Source organism: Bos javanicus, chromosome 5 (assembly GCF_032452875.1).
Source record: "Bos javanicus breed banteng chromosome 5, ARS-OSU_banteng_1.0, whole genome shotgun sequence".
In the NCBI taxonomy this organism is placed as follows: domain Eukaryota; kingdom Metazoa; phylum Chordata; class Mammalia; order Artiodactyla; family Bovidae; genus Bos; species Bos javanicus.
This window is the reverse complement of record NC_083872.1, coordinates 69,103,644-69,127,117: the sequence shown is the minus strand read 5'-3', so window position 1 is coordinate 69,127,117 and position 23,474 is coordinate 69,103,644. Positions and strand designations below refer to the sequence as shown.

General features: G+C 41.8%; 1 protein-coding gene across 1 annotated transcript in view; it reads left to right on the top strand.

Annotated features, from left to right (window-relative positions):
- The first annotated feature begins 2,351 nt into the window (after positions 1-2,351).
- ALDH1L2 (aldehyde dehydrogenase 1 family member L2) overlaps positions 2,352-23,474 on the top strand; it is a 62,792-nt gene continuing 41,669 nt past the window's right edge. The window contains exons 1-4 of the mRNA XM_061417149.1: positions 2,352-2,505; positions 16,877-17,021; positions 18,217-18,451; positions 20,435-20,600. Of these exons, the coding sequence (XP_061273133.1) occupies positions 2,458-2,505; positions 16,877-17,021; positions 18,217-18,451; positions 20,435-20,600 (594 nt within the window). The 5' untranslated portion in view covers positions 2,352-2,457. The remainder of the gene's footprint in view (positions 2,506-16,876; positions 17,022-18,216; positions 18,452-20,434; positions 20,601-23,474) is intronic.

Sequence of the window (23,474 nt, the reverse complement as noted above, 5' to 3'; positions counted from 1 at the left end):
GTACAAAAAAGAGCTTCATGACCCCGATAATCACAATGGTGTGATCACTCACCTAGAGCCAGACATCCTGGAATATGAAGTCAAGTGGGCCTTAGGAAGCATCACTATGAAGAAAGCTAGTGGAGGTGATGGAATTCCAGTTGAGCTATTTCAAATCCTGAAAGATGATGCTGTGAAAGTGCTGCACTCAATATGCCAGCAAATTTGGAAAACTCAGCAGTGGCCATAGGACTGGAAAAGGTCAGTTTTCATTCCAATCCCAAAGAAAGGGAATTCCAAAGAATGCTCAAACTACCGCACAATTGCACTCATCTCACACGCTAGCAAAGTAATGCTCAAGATTCTCCAAACCAGGCTTCAGCAGTACATGAACTGTGAACTTCCAGCTGTTCAAGCTGGTTTTAGAAAAGGCAGAGGAACAAGAAATCAAACTGAGAACATCTGCTGGATCATCGAAAAAGCAAGAGAACTCCAGAAAAACATCTGCTTTATTGACTATGCCAAAGCCTTTGACTGTGTGGATCACAATAAACTGTGGAAAGTTCTTCAAGAGATTGGAATACCAGAACACCTGACCTGCCTGGAGAAATCTGTATGCAGGTCAGGAAGCAACAGTTAGAACTGGACATGGAACAACAGACTGGTTCCAAATAGGTGAAGGAGTACATCAAGGCTGTATATTGTCACCCTGCTTATTTAACTCATATACAGAGTACATCATGAGAAACGTTGGGCTGGATGAAGCACAAGCTGGAATCAAGATTTCCAGGAGAAATATCAATAACCTCAGATATGCAGATGACACCACCCTTAAGGCAGAAAGTGAAGAAGAACTAAAGAGCCTCTTGATGAAAGTGAAAGAGGAGAGTGAAAAAGTTGGCTTAAAGCTCAACATTCAGAAAACGAAGATCATGACATCCAGTCCCATCACTTCATAGGAAATAGATAGGAAAACGGTGTTAGACTTTATTTTTTTGGGCTCCAAAATCATTGCAGATGGTGATTGCAGCCATGAAATTAAAAGATGCTTACTCCTTGGAAGGAAAGTTATGACCAACCTAGACAGCATATTAAAAAGCAAAGACATTACTTTGCTAACAAATGTCTGTCTAGTCAATGGACCTTTGAGTTGTATGGATGTGAGAGTTGGACTACAAAGAAAGCTGAGCGCCGAAGAATTGATGCTTTTGAAGTGTGGTGTTGGAGAAGACTCTTGAGAGTCCCTTGGACTGCAAGGAGATCCAACCAGTCCATTCTAAAGGAGATCAGTCCTGAGTGTTCATTGGAAGGACTGATGTTTAAGCTGAACCTTCAACATCAACTGAAGCTGAAACTCCAATACTTTGTTTTGGCCACCTGATGTGAAGAGCTGACTCACCGGAAAAGACCCTAATGCTGGGGAAGATTGAGGGCAGGAGGGGAAGGGGACGACAGAGGATGAGATGGTTGGATGGCATCGCTGACTCAATGGACATGAGTTTGGGTAAACTCCGGGAGTGGTGATGGACAGGGAGGCCTGGGATGTTGCAGTTCATGGGGTGGCAAAGAGTCGGACACGACTGAGCGACTGAACTGAACTGAAGACATGCATAGGGAAAAATCTTTCCCAGTTCAGAGGAGTGAAAGATTACTTTGGGGATGTCAGGAGGTGGGGGAGGAAAAATAATCTGGAAAACATTTGTTTTCTCCAGGAGGCAACATTTGAGGTATACCTTTAAGCAGAGAAGGAATTTGGTCAGGCGGCAAATTTTCCTGGGAGGTATTGTCCAAGAAACCATAGACAAGTACTACATTCAGACTGAATTACAGGTGCAAAGGAATTGCAAGAAATAAGAGTAAATGCCAAACTACAGATGCCTTGAATGCCAGGCTAAGGAGTTGTGTTTGATACAGGTGTTCAACTAAAGCCTGCCTTGAGCATTTCTTCAGGGAGGTGAGGGGAAAGGACCCATCTATCTGTCTGTCGTCTATCAGGGATCATCTCTGTGCCAGGCCCTTTGTCAGGTGCTTTATACACAATCTCATTAAATGTTCTTATTAGACTACGAGGTAGGAATCGGGACCCTTACGTTACGAAGGTGCCCCCACCCCTTACTTCCGTGGCTCCACGTTGTCTTTTCAGGACTGTGTTAAGGACATGAGTTGGGGTGTCAGATTGACCTTTAAGGCAGATCCTTATATACCTCAGAAGTGTGAGTAACTGGTAGAAGATCCCTCAACTAGTGAGGGTGGAACAGAGGCAGCCGCCAGAAGCCGTCCCTCTGGCTGGACACCAGGGCAGCTCCGGGAGATCAGCGCACGCCCCGCCCCGTCGCACGGGATTGGCCGCGGGAGGCCGGCCAGGCGAGGGGGCGGGGTCGTAACGGGGGTCCCGGGACTCGCCGGGGACCCGGAGGCTGCAGGCCGAGTCTGGGCTGAGCTGCTCCCGGGCTGCCCGCGCGAGCGCTCCTTTCCAGCATGTTGTGGCGGGGCGGCCAGGCGCTCAGGCGCTTCTCCACCGGCCGGGTGAGTTCGCCCGGGCGAGCGTCCCGGCTCTCACCCGGGGGCTGCTTTCCAGATTCGGGGTGGGCCGGGCGGCGGGGCTAGGGTGGGCAGCTGTTTACTTTGCAAGACAACGTTTGTTTGTTTGTTTTAAACTGGTAGAGTGGAGGTAAAGGTCGTAGGAGGGTCCCGAATGGGCTTGTCGAACGAGCCATTGTCCTCTAGCGGGAGGGGCTGAGGATGTCTGTCTGGGATTGACAGGGTGGAAACAGTCAATCGACCAGGGGCACAGAATCGGCTTCCTTTCAGCTTTCATTTCAATGCTGAGACCCCTGCCTGGTTACGAGATGGAGCGGAGGTCCAGGACCGAGTCCACCTCTTGGAGGAGAGTGGCATCAAGTCGACCGGGTCCTCCTCCGCAGCCCGACAGGTGTCAGCGCTCCCGATGGGCATGCAGTGCCCATTCACACAATGGCAGTCCCAGCCGGTGACTGCCAGCTCATTATTCCGGAGCTGCAGATGGCAAGCTTTCTACGATTACCAGGCGCTGCAGAAGCAGCCACCCTGGAATACTGGTAAACAATGATGCAAGAACAGAGCCCTGGCCTGGCCCGGCCCGGCGCCTTGGAATTGCATCAGCTTCTCCAGCGATGAAATGAAGGCGGACACGTTGCATGTGGGGCTGACTTCAGCACTTCAGGGGGCCTGGGGAAGAGATGCATCTATGCATCTAGGCAGAGTCCGAGCTGTTAAGGGAAGAAAACAGATCCATCCCATGTACCTCATCTCTTTTATAGGAAGTGCATGTTTGCTGTGTTATAAAAGAGTTGGCATTTTGATTCCTCTTCTCTGCTAGAGTCATGTGTGCATGTGTACCTATCCAGATATAAAAAAAAAAAAAAAACTTGGAGCAGAGAGGTCTTGAGTCGCATCCAGAACTGGCCAAAAGTTGCATAAATGGGAAAGCTTTGGTCTCCCAGACAGCCACAAGTAATGAGAATTCACTTTATCCCATGCTGCCAGTTCTAGTTATTTTTGTAATAAGGGGAAAGAGACCTGTTGTGGCAAAGACTTTGCTGTTTTTCCTTTGCAGTGCTCTGGACTCCTCCTTAGCTCTCTCTTGCTACGTGGCACATGGGAATCTGTGTTGAATGGTACAGAGAGCAAGGGGCTTGTGTTTGCCTGTTTCATTGGCCTCCTCTGTCAACATCTTTAATTGTCTTTTTTGGAAGCAGACAGGATTCTTGAAGGATGAAAAGATGTCAATAGTGGGATTATATAAGCTTTCAGTAATAAAAGATGAACATCCCAGGTAGCAAATGGCATAAACAAAAACACCCAAGTGGGCAAGCACCAGGCATGGTCCGAGGTCAGGTGCCTGAGTCTGTCTCCAGGAATACATGTGGGAGAGCTGTGCCATATGGCTGGGGAGAAGGCAAGTTCTTCAGTGGCCAAAAGGAGAACATGGAATATTAGGTGTTGCATTTGGGGTGTTTTACTCTGTAGAAAATGGAGATCCATCCTTTAGGCTGTATTCTATAAGAATTGTTTTAAATCAAACACGGCTGATAGGAGTGCAAAATGGTACAGTCACTTTGGACAACTGACCTTTTTTTTATAAAGGTAAACATACACCTATGACATGACCCAGCAATTGCCCTCAGAGGTATTTACCCTAAAGAAATGAAATCTTATGTTCTTTGGAATATCTATTTATGGATGCTTGTTGTTGTTGTTGTTCAGTCACTCGGTCATGTCAGACTCCCTTCGACCCCATGGACTGCGGCACTCCAGGCTTCCCGGTCCTGTCCTGGATGTTTACAGAGGCTTTCTTCATAATTACCTATTTAAATGTCTTTCAGTTGGTGTCAAGATAAGCAAACTGTGGTATATCTATCCATATGGTAGACTCCTACTCAGAAAAAAAAAATGTAATGAACTATTGATAAAAACAATAGGGATGAAGCTCAAATATGTATGCTAAATGTAAGAAGATAAACCCAAAGTGTTTCATATTTATATGGGTCCTCAGGTGGTTCAGTGGTAAAGAATCCCTCTGCCAGTACAGGAGACATGGGTTCAATCCCTGGATCAGGAAGATCCCCTCAGGCCACCCACTGCAATATTCTTGCCTGGAAAATCCCATGGACAGAGGAACCTAGCAGGCTAGAGTCCGTGGTGTTACACAGAGTTGGACACGAATGAGCAACTGAGCACATATCATGCCACATTCATCTGACACTTTGGAGAGAGTGAACTATTGTGATAGAAAAAAAGACCAGTGATTATCAGGGGTTGGAGTTAGGGGGAGGGAGGGACTGTAGAGGGACAGAATGGAATTTGGCGAGATGATGGAATTGTTTTATATCTTGATTGTAGCAGGAGTTACATGACTGTATGATTGTCCAAACTCACAGAATTTTACTCTGAAAATGGTGTTTTATTGTATATACATTGTCAGTTCAGTTCAGTTCAGTCGCTCAGTCATGTCCGACTCTTTGCGACCCCATGAATCACAGCATGCCAGGCCTCCCTGTCCACCACCAACTCCCAGAGTTCACCCAGACTCACCTCCATCGAGTCAGTGATGCCATCCAGCCATCTCATCCTCTGTCGTCCCCTTCTCTTCTTGCCCTCAATCCCTCCCAGCATCAGAGTCTTTTCCAGTGAGTCAACTCTTCACATGAGGTGGCCAAAGTACTGGAGTTTCAGCTTCAGCATCATTCCTTTGAAAGAAATCCCAGGGCTGATCTCCTTCAGAATGGACTGGTTGGATCTCCTTGCAGTCCAAGGGACTCTCAAGAGTCTTCTCCAATACCACAGTTCAAAAGCATCAATTCTTCAGCACTCAGCCTTCTTCACAGTCCAACTCTCACATCCATACATGACCACAGGAAAAACCATTGTCTTGACTAGATGAACCTTTGTTGGCAAAGTAATGTCTCTGCTTTTGAATATGCTATCTAGGTTGGTCATAACTTTCCTTCCAAGGAGTAAGTGTCTTTTAATTTCATGGCTGCAGTCACCATCTGTGGTGATTTTGAGCCCAAAAAAATAAAGTCTGACACTGTTTCCACTGTTTCCCCATCTCTTTCCCATGAAGTAATGGGACCGGATGCCACGATCTTCGTTTTCTGAATGTTGAGCTTTAAGCCAACTTTTTCACTCTGCACTTTCACTTTCATCAAGAGGCTTTTTAGTTCCTCTTCACATTCTGCCATAAGGGTGGTGTCATCTGCATATCTGAGATTATTGATATTTCTCCCAGCAATCTTGATTCCAGCTTGTGTTTCTTCCAGTCCAGCGTTTCTCATGATGTACTCTGCATATAAGTTAAATAAGCAGGGTGACAATATACAGCCTTGACGTACTCCTTTTCCTATTTGGAACCAGTCTGTTGTTCCATGTCCAGTTCTAACTGTTGCTTCCTGACCTGCATACAGATTTCTCAAGAGGCAGGGTCAGGTGGTCTGGTATTCCCATCTCTTGAAGAATTTTCCACAGTTTATTGTGATCCACACAGTCAAAGGCTTCGGCATAGTCAATAAAGCAGAAACAGATGTTTTTCTGGAACTCTCTTGCTTTTTCCATGATCCAGCAGATGTTGGCAATTTGATCTCTGGTTCCTCTGCCTTTTCTAAAACCAGCTTGAACATCAGGAAGTTCATGGTTCACATATTGCTGAAGCCTGGCTTGGAGAATTTTGAGCATTACTTTGCTAGCGTGTGAGATGAGCACAATTGTGCAGTAGTTTGAGCATTCTTTGGCATTGCCTTTCTTTGGGATCAGAATGAAAACTGACCTTTTCCAGTCCTGTGGCCACTGCTGAGTTTTCCAAATTTGCTGGCATATTGAGTGCAGCACTTTCACAGCATCATCTTTCAGGATTTGAAATAGCTCAACTGGAATTCCATCACCTCCACTGTAGTGATGCTTTCTAAGGCCCACTTGACATCACATTCCAGGATGTCTGGCTCTAGGTCAGTGATCACACCATCGTGATTATCTGAGTCATGAAGATCTTTTTTATACATTGTACCTTCATCTTAAAAAACTTTTTAAAATCACACAGCACTTTTGAGTTTGTATTAAACCAGAATGAAGGAAGAATGAAAAAAAAAATCTCTCAGAATTTAATAAAATCCAAGGAGAAAATTTACTTAAAACACTTCCTGGCATAATTAATTCTCTGTCTTAAAGAAATGGACTTACAGTTATTTAATGATCTCAGCTTAATGATATGGCTGGATCTTTTTAAATAGTGCAACTATCAGTTCAGTCGCTCAGTTGTGTCCGACTCTTTGGGACCCCATGAATCACAGCACACCAGGCCTCCCTGTCCATCACCAACTCCCAGAGTTTACCCAAACTCACGTCCATCGAGTCGGTGATGCCATCCAGCCATCTCATCCTCTGTGTCCCCTTCTCCTCCTGCCCCCAATCCCTCCCAGCATCAGAGTCTTTTCCAATGAGCCAACTATTCGCATGAGGTGGCCAAAGTATTGGAGTTTCAGCTTTAGCATCATTCCTTCCAAAGAACACCCAGGACTGATCTCCTTTTAGAATGGACTGGTTGGATCTCCTTGCAGTCCAAGGGACTCTCAAGAGTCTTCTCCAACACCACAGTTCAAAAGCACCAATTCTTCAGCGCTCAGCTTTCTTCACAGTCCAACTCTCACTGTATCTAGCAATAAAACCCTTGTCAATGAGCTATTATTGTCCACCTCCAGTATCTTGCCTGGCTGACTGCTTCTTAATTTCTCCCAATGACGGGGGCTACTTAGGCATTATATTTATTTGGCAACCTGTTACTTAGCTCCTCTGCCAGTGTCTGAGACAAGCATGACTGGTGCTCTGGGTTCAGGACTTGGGGTTACTTTATGATCCATTTCAAGAGGACCCTTCCCTGCTTCTTAGAACCAAGTACTGACTTTACATCCTAGTTCTAGCAACTAGGTCCTTGACTTGTTTCTTTATTGCATGACCCTCTGCTTTGGTGTCTAGTTTAATTTAGGACCCTCAAATTCAACTTCAAACCACATTAAATTATATATTATGTACTGAGCACTTATATATATTATGTACTGTCTAAATCCTGAAGAAATAATAATAAATACCATTGGTCTAGGACTTTATATGCAACAGGCACTGTTACAAATGCTTTGCATATACTCATTTAGTCTTCATAACATCTCAGTGAGGTAAGTAATATTAATATGCTCATTTTACAAAACAGGAAACTGAGATGCAGAGAAGTTAAAAAACTTTTTCAGAGTCTCATAGCCAAAAAAGAAGGAAAAAAAAGAAGAGATAAATAGTCCCTGCTTTCAAGGAGTTCATAGATTACTAGGACAAATGATTAAACTTGCCTTTAGGTAAAGAATAATAACAAAATGGAAATACAAATGGGGAATAAAATACGAATAGGCATTCAACCAAACTAAGACAGGGACTCTTCTGGTTGCCTTTAGCGTAGGAATCCCAAACAAAAATGCCCACAGTGGCCACACAGGTAAGACGAATGAGGCATTTGGGCTGGACTGAGTAAACCACATTCAGAGTTGAAGGACAGCATCCCCTGGTCAGCTCCAGCTGACCATTGCCACTTGGAAATGTTGATCATGGTTGACAAGCCTCCTGATTTTTAAAGAGAAGTCAGAAATTCAGCCTGCTAATGCAAAACCTCCCAAAAATCTTATCATAGTTCTTTTACTAATGCTCTGTGGGCCAAATATAATCCTCTTGTCAGGTCACTGATTTGCAGCCCCTACCATGCAACAGGGAGCTTCCCTGATAGTTCAGTTGTTACAGAATCCTCCTGCAATGCAGGAGACCCTGATTCAATTCCTGGGTCAGGAAGATCCCCTGGAGAAGGGATAGGCTACCCACTCCGGTATTCTTGGGCTTCCCTGGTGGGTCAGCTGGTAAAAAATCCGCCTGCAATGTGGGAGACCTGGGTTCTATCTCTAGGTTGGGAAGATCCACCTGGAGAAGGGAAAGGCCACCCACTCCAGTATTCTGGCCTGGAGAATTCCACGGACTGTACAGTCCATGGGGTCACAAAGAGTCAGACATGACTGAGCGACTTTCACTTCACTTCACCACGCAATAGTCCTGTACAGATGTGAGAGTTGGATAATGAAGAAGGCTGAGTGCCCAAAAGTTGATGATTTTGATTTATGGTGCTTGAGAAGGTTCTTGAGAGTCCTTTGCACAGTAAGATTAATTCAGTCAATCCAAAAAGAAATCAACCCTGAATATTTATTGGAAGGACTGTTGCTGAAGCTCTAATACTTTGGCCATTTGATGCCAAGAGCTGACTCTTTGGAAAAGACCCTGGTGCTGGGAAAGATTGAGGGCAGGAGGAGAAGGAGAAGACAGAGGATGAGATGGTTGGATGGCATCACCGATTCAATGGACATGAATTTGACCAAACTCCATGAGATAGTGAAGGACAGGGAAGCCTGGTGTGCTGCAGTCCTTGGGATCACAAAGGGTTGGACATGACTGAGCGACTGAACAACAACAGCAACCACACACTGTGCCCAGAGCTTGGCAAATGCCCAAAACATGTTTCTTGAACAGATCTTGCACGCTGTCAGGCATGATTTGGGAAACCACGTGCCAGAGGGTCCCTTAAGAGTTAGGTATCTCGCTGTCGCAGAAAAATTCATTTTGTTTTATTCTTTTGTGAAAAAGGTCCTTTCCCATTGGAAAAACTGCCAGTTCTCACAATTTCTAACATAGGCAGCTTTGACCTTATTTTACACCCTGCTCAAATGGTTTTATTAAGAAGGGCTTTGGATTAGCTCAGACTCTTAGCACTGTGCCTTTAAGTTTTCTGTAGAAGACTGCGTTTTGTTTTTTTTTTCCAATCATTAGAGCATAATGAGTTCATATTAACTTGCTTCCCAAGAGAGTTTCACCAGGATGTGGATAGCTGCGGGAATGCAATATTTGATATTAATAGTTTAAGAAGCAAAAGCCCTATATCCTGCAAAAGGCTCTTCTAATGCAGATTATCTCAAGGGAATTCCAGGATAATAGCACTTATCACCCAGATTTAGAAATACTCTGAATCATTTTATGCCCCCTTCTTCTTTCTCACCAATGTAACAGATTCTGCTGGACTCCCCATTTTTATTTTAAGGATTTTATTTTAAGAGTAGATGTCATCCATCAGCTTTAAAAAATGTGAACCTTTGCTCTGTATCCCAGTTTTGCTGACAACACTGTACATTGATACCATACTTCCTTGTTGTAAAGTCAAACTTTTGTGGTACATCCTCTCGTGCTTCTGCAAATCCTAATAAATTCTGACTATGACAAACAAACAAAACAAGCACTGAGAGTATCTCAAAGAATGTCCTCTGGTCACCAGCCTTCACCCTTTAACAAATGATAACTGTCTCCCATGTCAGGACCACCATGGTAATCCATTAGAAAGTCTGATGAAACTGTATCCCATAACTGACCTGTCAAACTATTGCCAAGTTTTTCTTTAAAAAAAAAAAAAAAGAAAAGATGGGAGGAGGAAGACCACCAACACAGGAAAGCAATAGAAGTACATCTGCTGAAGTGAAATAGATCTGAGTTTGAATCCTGCCTTTACTCCTTATTATTATTGGACATGGAACAACAGACTGGTTCCAAATAGGAAAAGGAGTATGTCAAGGCTGTATATTGTCACCCTGCTTATTTAACTTATATGCAGAGTACATCATGAGAAACACTGGACTGGAAGAAACACAAGCTGGAATCAAGATTGCTGGGAGAAATATCAATAATCTCAGATATGCAGATGACACCACCCTTATGGCAGAATGTGAAGAGGAACTAAAAAGCCTCTTGATGAAGGTGAAAGTGGAGAGTGAAAAAGTTGGCTTAAAGCTGAACATCCAGAAAACGAAGATCATGGCATCCGGTCCCATCACTTCATGGGAAATAGATGGAGAAACAGTGGAAACAGTGTCAGACTTTATTTTTTGGGCTCCAAAATCACCGCAGATGGTGACTGCAGCCATGAAATTGGAAGGAAAGTTATGACCAACCTAGATAGCATATTCAAAAGCAGACACATTACTATGCCAACAAAGGTTCGTCTAGTCAAGGCTATGGTTTTTCCTGTGGTCATGTATGGATGTGAGAGTTAGACTGTGAAGAAGGCTGAGCGCCGAAGAATTGATGCTTTTGAACTGTGGTGTTGGAGAAGACTCTTGAGAATCCCTTGGACTGCAAGGAGATCCAACCAGTCCATTCTGAAGGAGATCAGCCCTGGGATTTCTTTCAAAGGAATGATGCTAAAGCTGAAACTCCAGTACTTTGGCCACCTTACGCGGAGAGTTGACTCATTGGAAAAGACTCTGATGCTGGGAGGGATTAGGGGCAGGAGGAGAAGGCGACGACAGAGGATGAGATGGCTGGATGGCATCACTAACTCGATGGACATGAGTCTGGGTGAACTCCAGGAGTTGATGATAGACAGGGAGGCCTGGTGTGCTGCGATTCATGGGGTCGCAAAGAGTCAGACATGACTGAGTGATTGATCTGATCTGAGATGATTATTATTATTATCTGTGGCCAGGTTACTTAACTTCCCTGAGTCCTGTTTTCTCATTTGTAAAATGGATCACAGTGAGTCTTAATGATGTATGATAAGGATTTGATACATTTTTTTAATTAGTGAAAGGGGTTCAATAGAGTGCCTGCCTCATGGTACACTCCCATAGGAAAGGTTCATTATCATCGTTTTTATTTACCTGGGTATTACTTGTAGTATAATAAGAATACTAGCTGACATTTCAGTTCAGTTCAGTTCAGTTCAGTCGCTCAGTCATGTCTGACTCTTTGCGACCCCATGGACTGCAGCACGCCCTGTCCATCACCAACTTCCGGAGTTTACTCAAACTCATGTCCATCGAATTGGTGATGCCATCCAACCATCTGATCCTCTGTCGTCCCATTCTCCTCCTGCCTTCAGTCATTCCCAGCATCAGGATCTTTTCCAAGGAGACAGTTCTTCACATCAGGTGGCCAAAGTATTGGAGTTTCAGCTTCAGCATCAGTCCTTCCAATGAATATTCAGGATTGATTTCCTTTAGGATGGACTGGTTTGATCTCCTTGCAGGCCAAGGAACTCTCAAGGGTCTTCTCCAACACCACAGTTCAAAAGCATTAATTCTTTGGTGCTCAGCTTTTTTTATAGTCCAACTCTCACATCCATACATGACTACTGGAAAAACCATAGCTTTGATTAGACAGACCTTTGTCGGAAAAGTAATGTCTCTGCTTTTTAATATGCTGTCTAGGTTGGTCATAGCTTTCTTCAAAGGAGCAATCGTCTTTTGATTTAATGGCTACAGTCACCATCTGCAGTGATTTTGGAGCCCCCAAAAATAAAGTCTCTGTTTCCGTTGTTTCCCCATCTGTTTCTCATGAAGTGATGGGACTGGATGCCATGATCTTCATTTTTTGAATGTTGAGTTTGAAGCCAGCTTTTTCATTCTCCTCTTTCACTTTCATCAAGAGGCTCTTTAGTTCCTGTTCACTTTCTGCCATAAAGGTGGTATCATCTGCATATCTGAGGTTATTGGTATTTCTCCCAGCAATCTTGATTCCAGCTTGTGTTTCATCCAGCCTGGCATTTCACATGATGTACTCTGCATTTAAGTTAAATAAGCAGGGTGACAATATACAGCCTTGACGTACTCCTTTTCCTATTTGGAACCAGTGTGTTGTTCCATGTCCAGTTCTAACTTGCTTCTTGACCTGCATACAGATTTCTCAGGAGGCAGATCAGGTGGTCCGGTATTCCCATCTCTTTCAGAATTTTCCACAGTTTATTATGATCCACACAGTCAAAGGCTTTGGTGTAATCAATAAAGCAGAAGTAGATGGTTTTTCTGGAACTCTCTTGCTTTTTCAATGATTCAACAGATGTTGGCAATTTGATCTCTGGTTCCTCTGCCTTTTCTAAATCCAGCTTGAACATCTGGAAGTTCACAGTTCACGTACTGTTGAAATGGCTTGGAGAATTTTGAGCATTACTTTGCTAGTGTGTGAGATGAGCACAATTGTGCAGTAGTTTGAGCATTCTTTGGCATTGCCTTTCTTTGGGATCAGAATGAAAACTGACCTTTTCCAGTCCTGTGGCCACTGCTGAGTTTTCCAAATTTGCTGGCATACTGAGTGCAGCACTTTCACAGCATCATCTTTCAGGATTTGAAATAGCTCAACTGGAATTCCATCACCTCCACTAGCTTTGTTTGTAGTGATGCTTCCTAGGGCCCACTTGACTTCACATTCCAGGATGTCTGGCTCTAGGTGAGTGATCACACCATCATGGTTATCTGAGTCATGAAGATCTTTTTTTGTATAGTTCTTCTGTATAGTTTTCATTTTTTGAGCATTTACTATTGCCACACACCACGCATTGCCACATTACAGGCTTTATCCCACTAAATCCTTATGACAATAATAATAGTAAGTTATAGGATAAGTTACTATTATTATTCAGATTTTAAGTGATACCCAGCAGCTGGTGTTATAGAAGAACGATGGCACTGACGTGATAACTGGGTTAGAATCTCAGAGCTACCACTTAGTAATGATTGGACTCCAGGCTGTATTTTAATCTCTCTATTTTAATTTCTTCATCTGTGCTACGTTGCTTCAGTCATGTCTGACTCTTGGTGACTGTTGCCTGCCAGGCTCCTCTGCCCATGAGATTCTCCAGGCAAGAATACTGGAGTGGGTTGCCATCCCCTTCTCCACTTCATCTGTAAAACAACTTATTAATGGCTGTCTCTGAGAGTCATTGGGCAATCAAAATGAGATAACATATATTAAATACCTGACACACCCCAGGGTTTCATTAAAATGTTTGCTATTACGTCACCACTTCTTTCTGACCCAGACTCCCCAGGGCAGACACATTTTGGAGGGATGGACACACACTCTAAACACCAGAGATTTGCTGATTTGCATATGCCTGTCAGTCAATGGAGAGCTTGTTAAAATGCAGCTTCCTGGGCTAATATGGTGCAGAGACAGGGTCCAAACTTCCTCATATGCTTTTGAGTTAATGCCAACTTCCTGAGGGTCTGACTCAGTAAATCAGGGGTGGGACCCAGGAAACCACATTTTTAACATTTCCTTCCAGCTGATTCTGCCAACACGGACCGTCAGTCCTCAGATCATACTTGGAGAAATAAGACTAAAGTAAAACATCCCAGTACAGTTCTTTAGAATTATACTAACTCACGATAAACATTTAAAATCATTAACTCTGAAATTTTCTGTTAGAAACTTGCCTTTATAGTTTCAGTTTTACCACTAAGCTCAGAAAGTGTTTCAGTGAATGTAGAATTTCCAGAGATACTGACATGGTTTCTTTAAACACTTTCTGGGGGACTGTTGATTTAGGAATTGAAATCCCAATAACGAGATGACAGCTGGGGGCACACTATATTTGAGTCAGCTCATCCTCATGGCCCTTGATTGTTTTACGACTAATATTTAGGAAGTCTTAAAATATTTGGCATTGGTAATGGTGTGAGGTAAAAGCCAAATTTTCTAGGCTAGCAAGCGCATTGGTTCTGTATCAAGCAACAGCATTAATTATAGAATCTGAAAATAGAGTATTTACCAAACATTTTGAGTTTTTGAATGAGAGGAAATGAATAGTTACGTGTTATCTGTAGGCAAATTGAGCTGTTCTTACAGAGTAAATCTGTCTGTTTGTAAGAATCTGTTAGATGTTGAAGCTTTAGGCTCTTTGGGGATAGAAACTTTGGCTGGCCCTTGAAAGGAATTTTTAAACCCAAACCCTAATTGATTAATTATGAGCTCACAGGGAAGGTGTGAACCTGCATGCTTTTAAGTTCATGCCTAAAAAGGGATGTCATTTATGCCCTTAGTAAAGTGAATTCCTATATAAGGGATGTCATATGATATTTCTACAGAATCTAAAAAGAAATGATACAAATTATTTACAAAACAGAAACAGACAATGACTTATGGTTGCCAGGAGGGAAGAATGAGGGGAAGACATGATAGTTAGGGAGTTTGGAACCTACATATACATATTGCTATAGTTTAAATGAATAACCAACAAAATCCTACTGTGTAGCACAGCGATCTCCACTCAGTGTGGCAACTTGGATGGGAGGGGAGTTTGGGGGAGAATGGATAGATGTATATGTATGGCTGAGTCCCTTTTCTGTCCACCTGAAACTATCACAACTCTGTTAATTGGCTATATTCCAATATAAAATAAAAAGTTAAAAAAAATTTTTTAATTAAAAAAATTTAAACCAATAAATAAATAAAATAGGAAATAAGGGAAATTTAAGTTTCTTATAGTCTGAGTTTAACAGTGAGGCTTTGCTAATTTAGAATGACTTTCTGGAACATTAATGAATCCTATTCAAACTGAAGGAAAAATGTTCTATGTCCAAATCCTGTGGAGCTGAATTCTAATGTGGTGGAATGAAAGATGAAAAGAACTCTGGGGAGCCGGGGTTGGTTCTTTGCCAAAACAGGATTCACATAGGAGGTCATGACTCTCTGATTACCATCCCTACATGCACAATCCTGCATCCAGCCTGCTTCACCTGGTGACTCTCTTCACCATCTTAACAATCGTCACGTCAACACGTTACCTTAAGCTTTGTGAAAAGACTTCCTCTTGGGAGAATTTACAAAAGGTATAATTGCTTAAAGACAGTCCTTAAAAACTTTAACTCTGTTAGTGCCATTCTTATCTATATGATGTTTATATTTATTGGCCATCAGTGTATTTTTGTGCATCACTGTAGTGTTCTAAAAAGAAGGCAGACTAACACAACATTGTAAAGCAATTATACTCCAATTTCTTTTTTTAATTTGAAAAAAATAAGTTGGAAGAGATGGGCAGTGCTGGCTCATTTTAAGTACATATGTGGGCTTTGGAGTCTGACAGCCCTGGATTCAAGTCTCACCTTTGCCTTGTTTTGCCAGTATGACCTTGGTGATAAACTAGATTTTTCTAAGCCTTGGTTTCTTCATTCATAGAATGATACAAAATGAGGGGTAAGAAAACAGGATAGTTGTGAAGATTAAATGAATGAAATAATGGGCAGACCTCAATTTCTTCTCTGAAACCTGTGGGGCCAAATGTGTTTGGGGTTCAGAGTTATTCACATTTAATAGAGTTTGTATGGTACGTAGAAACTTATGTGCACTTTATAGCAGGGTCTGGGTTAGTATCTGTAACTAAGCACATGATCGATTTTCTCTGCAGCAAAGCATACTATATTAAAGACTATAAATAGTATTGTCAGTTCAGTCAAGTTTGAAGCCAAATGATTTTGTGTTAATTTATAAGACACCTTCAAAGACTATAGAAAAACATTTTATTAGATCAATCCAGATCTTGAAACCAAATGAGTTTAGATTACTATTACTTACCAAGAATTTTGGAATTCTGGACTATGTGAAAAAACAGAATTGTCTACTATGTGGCAAAACCTTTAAAACATTATTAAAGCTTTTACTTACACAGTGCTGTGTGTCAGACACTGCTTTAAGCCTAATAGATATTGTCATCTACTTCAATCAGAATTGTGTGAGTTGGTGTTATCTGCATTTTATAGATGAGAAAAAAAGGCAAATAGAAGTCACTTACTTGAGGTCACACAACTAATAAGGGGTGGGTGGCACTAGGCTTTGGCCTCTATATTTTACTAGATGTTGATTCTTGGCTTTTTTTTGGAGGTGAGAGATGAATCAGCTCTTATTTCTAAATTGTGGGGCATAAAACCATTGTTTTATTGAGGTAGATCTTGCTGAGAATTACACTCTTTTTAACTGTGAAACTTGGGCTTATTTGTTAACATCTGGTTTCATTTTATCAAGGAGTTGAAATACCTTGTAAAAATATATGCAATCTCAATGATTATAATGAATAATCATGTGAGTGAAAGCAAAGGGAAAATGAGGAATACTTAGGTGTGAAATTACTTGCAGTATGTAGCATGTAGTCTGAGTTCAGTGTATGTCAATAAATATTTTACTTTGTAAACCTTTAAGCCTTTTGTAGTCCTTACTATCTGGTATTATTGAGAAAAGATTATTTATTATCCGTGTATCTTCTATCCATACTAATGTTGTTGTTTAGTCGCTAAAGCGTGTCTGACTTTTTTGTGACCCCATGGACTGTAACCTGCCAGGCTCCTCTGTCCATGGGATTTCCCAAGCAAGGATACTGGAGTAGGTTGCCATTTCCTTCTCCAGAGGATCTTTTCCACCTAGGGATCAGACCTGTGTCTCCTGCACTGCAGGCGGATTCTTTACCATGGAGCCACCAGGGAAACCCATCCATACTAATATCTGTCACTACTGAATTGTTTCACAGGTTTGTTTCAAAAACAAGTTGAAAGTGGCACTTATTGGTCAGAGCCTCTTTGGACAGGAGGTCTATAGTCATCTCTGCAAAGAAGGCCACCGAGTCGTGGGAGTGTTCACAGTTCCAGACAAAGATGGAAAAGCTGACCCACTTGGTGAGTGTATCTTGGAGCAACTGGATCATGGACTCTGCACTTGGCCTTCTCGGGCCAAGTCTATTTGTATGGTGGATACAGACTCAAACATTCTCCCTTCTCTTGTGGGCCTCAAGACAAAGATGCAGGCCCCCGTTGTACTGAGTTTCTCCACTTACCAATGTGGTAATCATCAGGTCCATCAGAGGAATTTCCAAGCATATGTTTTTCCTGAGTTACGCTTGTGACTTTCCAAAGGTTCTATAAGACATGTAGAATAATGTCTGATGCAGAGGTGCCAATATGAATGCAGGGAAGCCCACATCCAATGATAGCAATTGATGTGGGCTTATAAAGAACACATTTATCTCAGACAAATTATAGCGATGGCTGCTTGACTCTTAACAGTAGGTAAAGAAAATAGCCATCCTCAAAGCAAACCTACAGTGTGATTCTGATTTGCTCACTTTAGCTATGTTGAAAAAAAGGGCAAGAAACAGATATTAGGTTAACCAAAGAGTTGGTTCATTTTTTTGGTAAGATGGTACAGAAAACCCAAATGAGCTTTTTGGTCAACCCAGTAGAAACAGTCTACAGGTAGAGAATAAGAACGAGCATCTAGAAACCTTGGCTTGTGACTTGAATCTTTATAAATCACTGGTATGATGCAATATATTGGTTGGGAAATAGTATCTATGATAACTCTAAGTTCTTTTTCTTGAAAGAAGCAGCTCTGGTGTTTATTCTAGTTCCTGTTACTGGGAGAATAGGATAAAGGCAGTCAGAAAGTAAAAACTCCCAATTATAAGATAAGTAAGGAGTAGGGATATAATGTACAACCTGATAAATATAATGAATACTGCTGTATGTTACATATGAAAGTTGTTAAGAGGGTAAATCCAAAGCATTATCATCATAATAAAAAATCTTTTCTACTTCATTTATTTTGTATGTATATGAGATGAAGAATGTTTACTGAGCTTACTCTGATAATCATTTTCATGATGTATGTCAGTCAAATCATTATGCTGTACACCTTAAACTTATACAGTGGGGCTTAAAGCAGCTACCTTGGGCCATGAGATGGTCAGAATCTAAATTGTTCTTCATCATGTTTTATTTGTAGATGTTTCATGAAATTACAATGTGTGAACTCATAGTAATACAAAATTATGGCCCAAACTTTTTTGATGAAAATAATCTCTTTCATGCTCAGCATTGGCTGCAGAGAAAAATGGGACCCCTGTGTTCAAGTTCCCTAGATGGAGAGTCAAGGGCAAGACCATAAAGGAGGTGGCAGAGGCCTACAGATCCGTGGGTGCTGAGCTCAACGTGCTTCCTTTCTGCACACAATTCATCCCCATGGACGTAATTGATGGCCCAAAGCATGGTTCCATCGTTTATCACCCGTCTATCCTTCCCAGGCACAGAGGAGCTTCTGCTATCAACTGGTGAGATTTTTCTTTAAATAACCAAGATGGGCCCATTTCTGTTGCCTGTAATCTTTCTGTTTTTAACCTAGAAGATTAAGGAACTAGGTATGCTTGAACAATTGTGAGATCCTGATTGCATGAACTCCCTGAGATCTTGAGGTACTGCATAAGCCAGAACAGCATTCCCAAGAATCTTCTATGGCCTATTGGCTCCACTGGATGTAACTAGGTATTTAGCAAGCAAAGGTCCTGTGTTCAGATGAGTCTGGTTTATGCTGGATTTCTGTTTCTCAGAACTTAGAGAATTTAATATGTGCTTTCATGTGAGCATCCTAATCTCCAAGGAGGAATGTGAGTACAAAGTGTTCCTCAATTTATTTGGCCATAGAACTTTTTTTGCATAGAGTATCTCAGGTACATTTCAGGAAATGCTGAATTACCTGAAGTTATCTTTCTTGTGGTCTATCTTCCCCCATTCAAGGTTAAGTTTCTTGAGGGGAGAAAGGACTATGGTCTAATGTTTTTACTGCCATAAGGCCCAGGTTCAAGAACACTGCCTGCTCCTGCCCAGTATCATAGTTACACTATCCTGTGGGTCAAGGTGGGCCTTTCTCATCTTCTCTACTATCTCTCCTTTACCTGCATAACCCCCAGCTCTCTCTCAGGGTCAAGTTATCATATAGGCAGAAAATCTACCCTTGGTTTAAATGTGGTGAAAAACATTTAATTATATTGGGCTGGCCAAAAATGTCATTCAGATTTTTCTATAACATACTATGGAAAAACCCATGTGAACTTTTTGCCCAACCCAATGCTTCAAGACTGATTACATGAATTGATCTCTTTTTGGCTCTTGTAAATAGTACTTTAGTGAATATCTTTGTATTTAAACATGTATTTTTTTCTCATTTCACATTGCTTCCATGTGCAGAATCATTGACTCAAAGTATATGAATATTTTCAAGGCTCTTGATAACACAGTGCCAATTAGTTCCTCAAGATTTCTGCAATGAGTAGTTGATTGATTGGTCAGTTGATTGAGTTGGTCTTCTTGGCTAGTAGCTCAGAGAGGTAACAATGATTTCAGTGAAGAGTATGGCTGACCTATCACTTCATACTCTGTCTATATTAGCCTGCTCTTTGATATGCTTTTATATATGTATTCCCATCTATCTGGTTTATTGTATATATTATAAGGCCTGTGTGTGTCCATACAAAGTTGCTTCAGTCATGTCGGATTCTTTGTGATGCTATGGATTGTAGCCCTCCAGGCTCCTCTGTCCATGAAATTCTCCAGGCAAGAATACTAGAGTGGGTTGCCATGACTCTCTCCAGGGAATCTTCCAGACCCAGGGATTGAGCCCGAGTCTCTCATGTCTCCTGCACCTGCAGGCAGGTTCTTTACCACTAGCGCCACCTGGGAAGCCGTAAGGTCTGTAGGGTCAGTATTTCCTCTTAGGCTAAATTTATAGAACACGTAATACAAGTAGTTGAATCAATCCACTCTCTTTTACTATTATTTATTTATAGACAATCTAATTCCAGCTCTAAGTGATGCCTATACCTGAATTATGCAACCTAAATTAAACATCATTCTCCTTTCAACACTGCAATGACTATCCTCTGTTTTAGCTTTCATGATCTTATTCTGCCTAATACAGGGTCAGGTGCAATGTGGGAATTGGACCCTGGTGGGCAAAATTACTTGATGTTGCAATAGAAAGCCAACACCTGGGAGTCAGTGAGACGTAGTACTGATAGTCTCTGATGCCTTTTCATTACTGTATGTTAATAAGAAAGATTACAGAGATGGGGATGTATAAAATCACAGAGCCATTAAGTTCTATTTTTTTGAATGCTGATATCGCCCGGCCCTGCTGTAATTTTCACAGTAGCTTCATTCACTGTCTATTTTCCACTGTGACCACATTGTACTTTCATGTTACTAATTCACCTTATGATACAGTTAACCAATGTGTTACGTTGCAACTCTTTTCACAGGACTCTGATCATGGGAGATAAGAAAGCTGGGTTTTCTGTTTTCTGGGCTGATGACGGTTTAGACACAGGACCCATCCTTCTCCAGAGGTCGTGTGATGTGGAGCCCAATGATACAGTAGATGCGCTTTATAATCGATTTCTTTTTCCAGAAGGAATCAAGGCCATGGTCAGTACAATTATGCCATCAAGGAGAATCTAGTAAACCTTTAAAGTTTTGGCAATGTTTCTCTTTTATTGAGAATTTGCTCCTATGACTTTTTACTAAAAATAAGTCTGAAAAACAAAATTAGATTTTATTATATTTACTAATAGGATGGTATATTGAGGGAGGAAACCTGAACTTCAGAATTTCTTATTCTGTGAAGCTGACTTATTCTTCTGAGGATAGTGATCAACTGGATAAGGTAGTCATCAAACTTCATTTATTTTACCACCTGTTTGGATCTCCATCCTGTTTATAATGACTAATTGTTAAGAAGTAGCAGAATGTGAAGAAATTTTGCTATGTAATTTGGACTTCCTTCAAAAACATTTAAAATCAGTCTATGTGATAAGGCAAAATTTGACACTGCTTTATTTGTTCAGGTATGCTCTGAATTAAAAACTCAAAACATGCACATCATAAAAAAGTGATATATTAACCTGTAAAAACATTGAAAGATAATTTCAGTATTATTTAATATCTTCTAGTGTTTGATATGGTAAAAGTACAGCACAGAGGTGGACAATAAGATAATATAAAACAGCAGCCATTGATTTAGGAGAGAGGAGAGCAGTATTTTGTTTGTTATCATTTAATGATTAAGCGGGGGGGGGGGGGTGCTTCCCTAGTAGCTCAGATGGTAAGACATCTACCTGCAAGGCAGGAGACCTGGGTTTGATCCCTGGGTTGGGAAGATCCCCTGGAGAAGGAAATGGCAACCCACTCCAATATTCTTGCCTGCAGAATCCCATGGACAGAGGAGCCTGGCTGGCTACAATCCATGGGGTCACAAAGAGTTGGACACGACTGAGTGACTGACACAATGATTAAGAGAGTAGTTCTTGTTCTACCATTTGTTTAAAGAGAGAAGTCATTTAGCCTGTTTAGCCTTGGTTTCCTCATCTATAAAATGTGGACACCACCGCCTGATTTACAAGGTTGTTGTTGTGAAAATTAAATGACATTTGTGTAAAGCATCTGGCACACAGTAGGTGCTCAAAATGATCATTATAATCAAAGTAGTATTCTGTGTGTTCAGTAGAATTTGTGCAAACCTGGATTATAGCCAGAAATGGGTGGAATGAATGAGCTTAGCTTGAACCTGTCCCAGGTGGCTCCCTCCACATGCTCTTGAAGAGGTTGGAGTACTTAGCTGTGAGTATTTAGAGAGAAAACTGAGAACATGAGCTCACATAGGTTTCCCAGTGAAGGACACAGGCTCTCAACTCAAGGTAAAAATAAGTGGTGCACAGAAGGGGACACAGGACACATCCCAAAGGCAATCAGACTCATGGACAGACTTTAATTTTTTTTTTATTCCAGGTGTCCTAAACTATAAAGCAAGGTGAATTCCTTAAACATAACAATGTATTATTTTCTAGAATCAGCATGATGAGCAGAAATAACCTGCAATGACTTATTTTACAATTATCTTCCTAAAATTTCCATTGAAAAAGCAAGAGAAGATTGAAATGTGTTTAAATAAAGGAGTCATGTTTAAAAGTGCAGGCTGGATATTGACAGTAGATAGATCTGGATACAGACCCTTCTCTGACACCTACCAGCTATCTCTGTGATCTTGCTGCTGCTGCTGCTAAGTCGTTTCAGTCATGTCCGACTCTGTGTGACCCCATAGATGGCAGCCCCAGGCTCCCCCGTCCCTGGGATTCTCCAGGCAAGAACACTGGAGTGGGTTACCATTTCCTTCTCCAGTTCATGAAAGTGAAAAGTGAAAGTGAGTTGCTCAGTCATGTCCAATTCTTAGCGACCACATGGACTGCAGCCTACCAGGCTCCTCCATCCATGGGATTTCCCAGGCAAGAGTACTGGAGTGGGTCGCCAGTGCCTTCTCTGTGATCTTGAGCTAGTTGCTTTTTCTCAAGCTAGTTGCTTGAGGCTTTTTGCAACCTCCTATGTAAAACAAGACTGATAATATCCACCTTGTAGGACTTGTGTGATGTTAGTTAGTTAGTCACTCAGTCATGTCCGACTCTTTGTGACCCCATGGATTGTAGCTGACCAGGCTTTTCTGTCCATGGAATTCTCCAGACAAGAATACTGGAGTAGACTGCCATTTCCTTCTTCTAGGATCGAACCCAGGTCTCCTGCATTGCAGGCAGATTCTTTACTCTCTGAGCCACCAAAGGATATTTTACATAAAGAAGCTAACCCATGTGTGTGTGTGTGTGTTAAGTCGCTTCAGTTGTGTACAATTCTTTGCGACCCTTTGGACTGCAGCCCACCAGACTCCTCTGTCCATGGGATTTGCCAAGCAAATATCCTGGAGTGGGTTGCCATTTCCTATTCCAGGAGATCTTCCCTACCTGGAGATTGAACCTGAGTCTCTTATGCCTCTTGCATTGGCAAGCAGGCAGATTCTTTACTACTAGCGCCGCCTGTGAGACAGTCAATTCCTAGGCAGGTTGATAAGAAGTCTGGGGGTCCCCAAGGAGAGAGGGGTCTGGAATTCTCAAGGAGGAAAGGACAAACTTTTTTTCCCCTCTACATTCCTTAGGATTATATAACAGTAATATATCCTGCTTGAGGAGAGTTTCTGGAAAAAACCTTCTGGTTAATCCTGTTATCTTAAAATGTAAATTATGGGAGTGGGCCTAGTAATGTCTTTACAACCTCCAGATATTCTTCTGATTCACTGTAATAACTAATTAGAAAGTATGTAACTCCATTGCTAACACTAGCGAGAGGGCACTCTTTCTGCCGCCTTCTGGTGTCTATGTTAGAAGCTTTCTCTATCTCTTTTATACTTTAATAAAACTTTATTACACAAAAGCTCTGAGCGATCAAGCCTCGTCTCTGGCCCCGGATTGAATTCTGCTC